The following is a 9,031-nucleotide window of genomic DNA, read 5'->3' on the forward strand; positions in this document are numbered from 1 at the left end:
TACCCACTTGTATCGTAATATAGTATTAACAGGGTTCTAAAGTTATCCGTCGATAAGGTAATAATCTGTAATAAAAATATAAATTTAAAGTGACTTAATCGATTTTTCAAAATTAGGGCTTCATACAAATAATTCTAATCACATTTTTAATTTAAAATTTTTGGCATAGGTAGGTTAGTACCTTATTCACTGACCACTTTAGAACCTCTTTAGAAATGTTCCTTTTGTTTCAATGTGCGGTTTTCTGTTAGTATATATATTGTATGTTAAAAGTTCTTATAAAGTTTTGTGTATCTATAAATTGCTATATCCCGGATGATATCGATAATATCGATCTAAAAGATTCGATTTTTGAAATATCGATATTCAGGTTCTTCGACGTGTATCGATACGAAATATCGATGTTTTGCTTTCGATGTCGCATCCCTAGCACTCGCCTGCGCGCTCGCCCTCTGAGCCGATAGGAAGCACGAGTCCTCCGCCGACAAGTCTGCACAGTGACGGATAAAATGTCACGTCACACAGTATCACAATCATTTTCAATATAATTCTTTTTTTCATTTATTTTTATTATTTTATATGTGTATCCTATATAAGAATTAAAAATAAGATTAATACTTTTTGTGTCTTAATAAAATAGTAATTGCTAATAAAATAATAATAAATACATATAGTGCCATAAGTGACACTTGTAAAAATATTTTTAATTGTATCAACTGAAAATACACCTCAAAGGGCTCGAATACGTGTCAGTAATTTTATGTTAATCCAAATAAAATATAACCTCATATTTTTACATGTGTGTGAATCAAAATATTTTTCATATAAAATACACACAAATTAATTAAGGAAGATACGATAAACTTATAACATAAAAAATTAGCCCTTTTTTTCTTAAAGAATTTTTATAATACATGTGCTCTACTTTGCTTTAAAATGACTTTTAAAAATATCTCCAACAAATGTAATTATCAGATATATTAATTTTTTATCTTAACAACTTTATTATTTAATAAATTAATTTTTTTAACTTTTGTATAAAAAATATTTCGGAAGAATAAAACAATACGAATGTTCTTATTTCGTGTAAATTACACAAAATGTTCTTGAAATGTTCGATTTAAAAAATACGAGATAAGAAACGTTGAATTTTGACAGATTTGGAATAACCCATGCATAAATACATCGGAGGTGACATGATTCTATAAAGCTTTACATTTAAAAAAATGTCGAAATAGCTATTATGTTCACTTTATCGAAAAAAACGAACTATTTGTTAAATGAAATATTGTCGTCAAACTAAAGAGATTATCACGTATATTTGAAAAAAATAGCATTTTATATTTTCCTCTTTTAAAATATGATTGTTTAACAATTACCAAATATTACATAATGTTATACTTTACCAGTTACGTCTGCAGTATCGCTCCTTTTTCTTCGGTTCTGTTGGCTTCACCGGAAAGATTATTTCCTTTGTCGGCGTTTTCTAAAAGACAATTTATACTTCAGAATTCGGATATTTGTAACTTAAAGTCTACACGAGGTCAATATAACTTTTCAGCAGAGCATGCTGCCAATTTTTGACTGTAAAAAGGCAACAAATTGCACACAGAGTTTGAAATATCTGACGGTCAGTAAATTGCCACTAGAAATAGGGCATAAAGCCTGTATGACATATTTTGCTAGCAGATTTGCTGCGGAAACCGAGCAGGATTTGTGATCGTATGTGGAAATTTGTTCGTTTTCTGCCATCAATCTGTTGGCAAAGTATGTGCAGAACAGACTCTGTCGACATATCCATAGTCAAATGCGGACAGATGGCTATGGTTTTGTAGTGGGAATATGATCGGGTTTGCTGCCAATCTGCCCGCAAACTGCTATCATTTTGCTATCAGGACTGTGTATACAAAGTATATTGTTATTCAAATGAGTTCTATGTACAATAACATTGATATAATAGTAAGTATATTCTGAATATACATACATACATACATACATACATACATACATATATACATTCATGTGTGTAATAACTATTATGATTAAGGAAAAATTGAAGTTACAATTACATCGCATTACAATATATCAACAATATTAGAATTTTTTCGTGTATTTCAAATATATTTTTATAAATGTAATTCGAAAAGGAAACTGTAATTATTATAATATTCATGTAACTATGCATCATAATAATGTACAACAATTGAATTATTTACCCCTTTATTTTAACCCTCGCTTATATTACCTTATAAGTTTTCCGAGTACCGTCCAACAATCCCTTGATAAAAATGTGATTTTTGAGATAGCAATTAATAATAAAGTTTCATTACATGTGTTTAATTACGTTGAAAATGGAAAGCTGATGTATCAAGGTATTTTTCGAAAAACCCAGAGAAGATGAAATGAAACTAATAGTGCTAAGAGCATTTCTGAATGCAGTCATAGTAGATTTTCTATGAATACTGTAATATTACCTTCCATATGCACAGCTTCTGCATATTGTACAAATTCTGCAGCTTCTGGAAATTCTGCATATTCTGCAGATTCTTCAGCTTCAGCAGCCTTGCTGCCAGCATCTGCATCTTGCTTCTCGGCTGCTTCTTCGGAAAACAAGGTTAATCAATTATTTAGGTTTTATAAGCAACATCTGTTGTAAGAATTGCAAACGGTTTGATACATTGATTTCTAAAAGTAATTGTAATTTTGTTAAAAAATTTATTGTTAAATGTTACAAATGACACAAGAAATATATTTAACAACAATTTCGTTGGTTAACAGGCAATTGAGAGCAAAAAACGGACGCAGTAATTAGTGTAATAATTCAACAAGTGTGTGTGTGTTATGTATTTCCACTTTTATATCTAATCAACTAAAATTCGGACGTTCCGACTTCATTCGAGCTATCTTCAGCGATGTCATTCATACATTATAATTAGTCCAGAATATCAAAATCAAATTAGTCTAAGAGTGCAGTCGGAAATCTCGATCCCTAAATTTCCATGCTTAGAGAGTGCAATCGTCAACTTGATAATAGATTTTAAGATTTCGTACTTGTAATATGCAGTCATAGTTTGCAGTTGTTTCACTTAGCCTAACAACTAAATGACGGTTGCATTCTCCAAGCATGGAAACTTGGGGAGACTCTTCCGACTGCACTATTAGACTAATTTTATTTTGACATTCTGGTCTAATTAATGTATATATGACATCGCTGAAGATGGCTTGAATGAACCCAAAACATTCGAATTTTAGTTGATTAGATGTAAAAATGGAAATACAACTTGTAATTATTACGCACTAATTACTGCGTCTGTTTTTTGCTCTCAATTGTCTGTTAATCAACAAAATTATTGTTTTTTATTTCAAGAGCTCAATTGTTTTATATCATTAAAATACACTACTCAACAAAATTAAAGGATCACTTGTTCCACTCTGCAAAAATAGGCAAATTTCAAGATAAAATAACTCAAAAATCATCGTATCGAGATTAAAAAAAAAATATTTTAAAACTTGAAATCTCTACTTTTCAGACCCGTACTTAAAAAACCGTATTACTGATATTTCATAAAATTACACAAACATAAATGAAGATACATCAGATCTCAAAATTTTTTACGAAATTTGCGAAGTTCCACAGAGCCAAGTAAAAATTGTGCACAAATGCGGTTTACAGCTTTCGAAGGAATGAATCTTTATCTTCAATTTGTATTTTTATCGACTTTTGTACGATTTTTTTTCACCTAGTTATTCAACGTTGAAGTAAAAAGGTCATTTTTACTTCAACGTTGAATAACTTGGTGAAAAAAAATCGTACAAAAGTTGATAAAAATACAAATTGAAGATAAAGATTCATTCCTTCGAAAGCTGTAAACCGCATTTGTGCACAATTTTTACTTGGCTCTGTGGAACTTCGCAAATTTCGTAAAAAATTTTGAGATCTGATGTATCTTCATTTATGTTTGTGTAACTTTATGAAATATCAGTAATACGGTTTTTTTAAGTACAGGTCTGAAAAATAGAGATTTCAAGCTTAAAATGCTTTTTTAAAAATCTTGATACGATGATTTTTAACAAAGTTATTCTATTTGCCTATTTTTGCAGGATAGAACAAGTGATCCTTTAATTTAGTTGAATAGTGTATATTGAATATTAGAAATATTTTTAATTATTGTATGGTTTAGATGCAAATACCCTTTTTGCTGCTTATATCCTTCCTATTCAAGTCACTAACTTTTTTAGATATATAAAGAGATACCTTGCTGCACTCTATTTGCGCATTAACTTCGGAAATCTTCGCAATATTGATCATCCAGTATCGAAATATGTCTTAAATATGTTGTAAATTGGCCAAGTATGAAGTTCATATGTCGAAAATGGTGTACTGATATATGTACATACTTTGAAGTAGCGTTGCTCTATTATTTATGTAAGCATACATATCTTTGAATTCTTATACGGAGTTAATATTTTAAATGAAACATATAAGAATAAAAATTTCAAAATTATACTTTTTTCTATATTTATATCTCCAATAGCGAGAACCTTCCTCTCGTTCAATTTTGGTTTGGGTTTTAGATTTTTTAATTTGTTACATTTCGTTCCTGTAATACTAGATTTTTGTAGCACTTTTATCCCGAAAACTGCGATTGCCAGATTTTTTACTATCATTTGACGAGATCGTGTATTATAGATAGCAGAATCGTACGTAGGTTTTGGGAGCTACACGTCTCTTCCCAAGTGTATCTATAATGTTATGAATATTACTTTATTAATAAAAAAAATGAACAGCAGTCGTACATGTAACAATAAATTATTTCGATGAAATTGGCGATGAAAACCAAAAGAGCCTAGGAAAATCAATTTTTCCAGTAAAGATTGGAGAAAAGATAACATTGTACTACAGACCCTCTAAAAACAGAGTAAATTTTAACTTTTTTTATTTTAAAAACTAACAGAGCTATTCTAAAATAGCTCTGTCGTGCGTACAGATCAAGTTTTTTTTAATACTCAAAAAAATTATTTAAAATATTGATGTTTAGCCTGGATATAAAAAAAGTAAGCTCTGCCTTTTGTTAGCCTCGTACATTGGTTCAAAATTAAAAAATCAGGTTTTTATAAACTATAGATGTATGACTATCATCGTATTGGGCGCATTTTTGAAAAGTTGAAAATAAAATTACGAGTGTCCATTTTATTCCATTTAAATTGGTCCTTTTTACTCCATATGATAGCATTAATATTTTTATTTATCTATGTAAAGAATTATTTTTTAAATGTAACTGATAAAATATTGCTTTCAAATAACCACAAATATGGAATTTTTAATTAAATTTAAAAATATTCAACTTTGTAATCGTAGCCACTCAAAATGTAATACTTAAGAAATTAACTTACGAGATCTATTTGGAAGAATTTCACATTTATTTGTATAAATAATTCATGACAGTCTTATGGGACGATGACGTAATTTTTTAACAGTTAAAAAACATCAAAAAGAAAGCTAATTTTATGTTCATTAAGTAGATGGAAATAGTTACTAAGATTCAGTAAATAGATCATTTTACCGTGATCCGCTTACCTCACCTTTATCTATGTACAATAACTTTTTAAGAGAACATTATTGTATTGGGTTGGCAAGAAAATAATTGCGTTTTTTAAAAAGGCATCTATCAGTAAAAACCGCAATTACTTTCCAACCCAATTACTAACTCAATATAAACATATCTTGATAAAGTAAAGTTTCAGCTTTAAGAATCTCTTTTTTAAATTGCGATACGATAATTTTTAACAGTCATGAGCAATTAAAATCAAAATGATCCTTTTATTTAATCCGCGATAACTCAGTAACCAAAAATCGTAGGAATATTTTTAAAAAACGACGAGGGAAAGCATCAAGCTTTCACGATAGGTAGTCGAAAATTTTCTCATATTTGTTTTGACCACGTTATAAACCCACAAAGTGAGAAGAAAATTTTCCGTCTTTTTCAGCTCGTAGTTTTCAGTATGTCCAATAAATATTACCAAACTCATATAAACTTAAAAAATGTGGTAAGCTTTTAAAAGTAGAGATTTCAAACTTTAAAACCCTTTTTTTAAATTTAAATTTCATTCATTATTGATAAAGATATTGTATATACAACTTTGAGCTAAAAAAACGCGATTACTTTCTTGCCAACCCAATACATATATATTTTGTATATACATATGTATATAGTATTGTACATATATATTATATAGTATATTTTAAACGTACAGTGTTGTCTGTTTTCCTAATAAAGCCGACAGGCAGCGTCTGTACTCCTTCCAGACTTCTCATCTCATCTAACTTTTCACTACATGCTGTAAATAAATTGGCAAAGCATTAGGTGCGGAATTTTCCCAATATAGCTTTTACTATTTCAGAATTTAATTATGTAAAGTATTTTAAAAGTACACATGTAGAATCTACATAGAATTATTGTTTTTTTACTTGGCAAATAAGAAACATTTACAGGTCTGCTATTTACACTTACTTCTGAATTCACCAAAATATGAAATGACTGATCTTTGTAAGCTCATGTTCAAAGTTGTCAATTCTTCGATAATTTGTGATTGATCGGCAATTTTTTTGTCTTTTGCAATTAACTGTGATTTTAGATATTTATTCTCCTTTACGCAATCGGTATTTCGTTCTGACATGATCCCAACGTATGTATCCTGGTGCTGTAAATACATAAAAGTATACAATAAAAATATGAATTTGTTTCCTATATGGAAATAATGATTTGTATATTAATTGTATACTTTATACATTACAAACAATTTTTAATTTTAACGTTTTATGATCTTATTTTTAAGTAGCAAGGTATATGGCCAAAGTGACTTACGGCTAAAGTAATGGTCTTTGACTTTTTAATAACGTTGTGACTAATGTTAACATTAGATATTTTACGAGAATCCTCACTTTTCTATGAAAAGGAAACAACGTACTCAATGAATGATGTATGCGGTTTTTACGATTGTTAAACAATATGTATCGTATTTATGGAAATTAGTTACATGAATTTCTATGGAAGCGACAATAAATGTACATTTTCTCAAATGATAATTTTTGTTACAATAGAAAAAAGTAAATTTCTTGTATTGATAAAGCACTATACTTTTTACAAGGAAAAATTAAGGAAACTGAAAGAAAGCTAAAAAAAAGCGAGTAAAAAAGTATTTCTTATCAAAGTCACTGACTTAAACATCTCTCGTATGTGCATGTAGTTTCATATTATCTATTTGAAAAAAATATTTAGGGCCATCCAGCGCGATATTCGGAAATTTTTGTTGAATTAGATTGTTTTTTTTTTTTAGAAAAATTTGAATTTATTTCAAAAATATTTAAGTTCAAAAAAATTTTTTTTTTACTTTTAAACTATTTTGAAATTGTGGATAATTTTTTATAAAAAAATTAAATGCTTACTGAAATAGGCATGACATTTTTGTGTTTTTCCTTGGAATTATGTTGAATATGCCGAATTCTTTTGTCTGATAATTTTCGAATTCCCTCGGAATTATCTTCTTTCTGTAAGAAAAAAAGTGATAACAACATATTGTGGTATCCCATACATATAAATAAAAGATTTAATATTAAATATGAAGCTCAATCCAATAAAACAATATTGTTAGATATAAAAGGGGTAAGAGCAATAACTAGTGTCACGTCCCGCGACAAATACCGTTACAAATTTTTTTTTATTAATACATATAAAATTCACTGTAACACCATAAACACTACGCGACCTTTAACCTTTACTTAAATGCGTATTTAAAACCATCTTTTTCTTGGCGCGTACTTGAACTCATTAGCATATGCTCACGCATAGCCGCATTTTCAAGCTGCAACCTCATTGGCCATTACGCATACAAACCTGACCAATCTTCGCAACTCCTCTAGACCTAACGGAATGTGAACATTTTCACCAATCACAACTCAGTATTTCTCTTACTGTCGCGACCACCTAAAAAAATATCAACCAATCAAGATCCTAGAAATCAATCCTCCATTTCCTGACCATCTTCTAACTCCCTATTTAACAGATTTTTCTTACGAACAGTTTATAAACCACCATTTGCATACCTTAAGCCTAACCCACATGTCTTAATACTCTGAAATCTTTAATCCCCCAACGACCCATGTTGCATTCCCGTAAGATACCATTTTTACGAAACCTTAATCAATCTCTATCAAATTCACAAACACAATGAAACATTTAAACTTAGATTCTTATTCTCATTCTTACTCAACTATAAACCTACCGCTTTCAACCCTGCGACGAATTCAATACGATAATTACACAAATCCCAAGACATATGATATGTTATAATATTCTTTTCCTTTCTGAACCTAAAATAAATCGAAATACCATCACTACTGTGTAATATCGATCCACCGTGATACGCTATAATATTGTAAGCAACGAGAAAGATATTTATTCGACAATTAGACGTGCTACTCTTTATCAATCATTATGTACAACGGATCAGGCAGCAGCCACTCAGATGTAAAGCACCTCTAATTTCTGTAAAACACTAAATTATTAACCACAATGACGATAATTATATTCTTTTCAATTTTCATATAAATATCATTCTCATATGAAGCGGCGATAGTAGAATAAGTTAGCTACATGCGAAACCATGATTTACCACAGCTGACCTAGAAAATCACGCCACACTAATTATGTCTATAAATAGAAATCTACTGTATCAGCTTGCGAACATTACCAAATAAGGAGCGACCCAGGGAGAAACGCGAGATCGGATAGACGTCTATTCGACCGTCTAAAGTATGTCTATAGACTCATCTAGATAGACGTCGAAATGTCATCTTTGAAACGTCTAATATACATGTCTATTAGACATGTCTATTAGACGTCTATAACATGTCTAATAGACGTGTGTACTAGGCAGAAAAAAAGGACGTGATGTATTTTATGTATTTTTCATACATATTATGAAAAATACATAAAATACATCACGTCCTTTTTTCCGCCTAGTACACACG

General features: G+C 29.7%; 1 protein-coding gene across 1 annotated transcript; it reads right to left on the reverse strand.

Annotated features, from left to right (window-relative positions):
- Positions 1-468: 468 nt before the first annotated feature.
- On the reverse strand, positions 469-7,714 carry LOC108764818 (uncharacterized). Its single transcript, XM_018513208.1, has 8 exons — positions 7,704-7,714; positions 7,448-7,549; positions 6,867-6,947; positions 6,513-6,702; positions 6,254-6,339; positions 2,475-2,600; positions 1,407-1,486; positions 469-490 (listed from the first exon to the last, which is right to left on the reverse strand). Coding segments are annotated over exons 2-8 (576 nt in total). The 5' UTR covers positions 7,460-7,549; positions 7,704-7,714; the 3' UTR covers positions 469-489.
- Positions 7,715-9,031: the final 1,317 nt, after the last annotated feature.

The sequence above is a fragment of the Trachymyrmex cornetzi genome, unplaced genomic scaffold (assembly GCF_001594075.2).
Source record: "Trachymyrmex cornetzi isolate Tcor2-1 unplaced genomic scaffold, Tcor1.1 scaffold1155, whole genome shotgun sequence".
Classification (NCBI taxonomy): domain Eukaryota; kingdom Metazoa; phylum Arthropoda; class Insecta; order Hymenoptera; family Formicidae; genus Trachymyrmex; species Trachymyrmex cornetzi.

What these genes read in the sequence shown, in the direction of transcription:
- LOC108764818 (XM_018513208.1), bottom strand. An exon ending in CAAAGACCATTACTTTAGCC is followed by an intron (nt 6,703 to 6,866) that starts GTAAGTCACTTT and finishes ATGTATTTACAG; the next exon opens with CACCAGGATACATACGTTGG. An exon ending in AGAAGCTGTGCATATGGAAG is followed by an intron (nt 1,487 to 2,474) that starts GTAATATTACAG and finishes ATTGTCTTTTAG; the next exon opens with AAAACGCCGACAAAGGAAAT.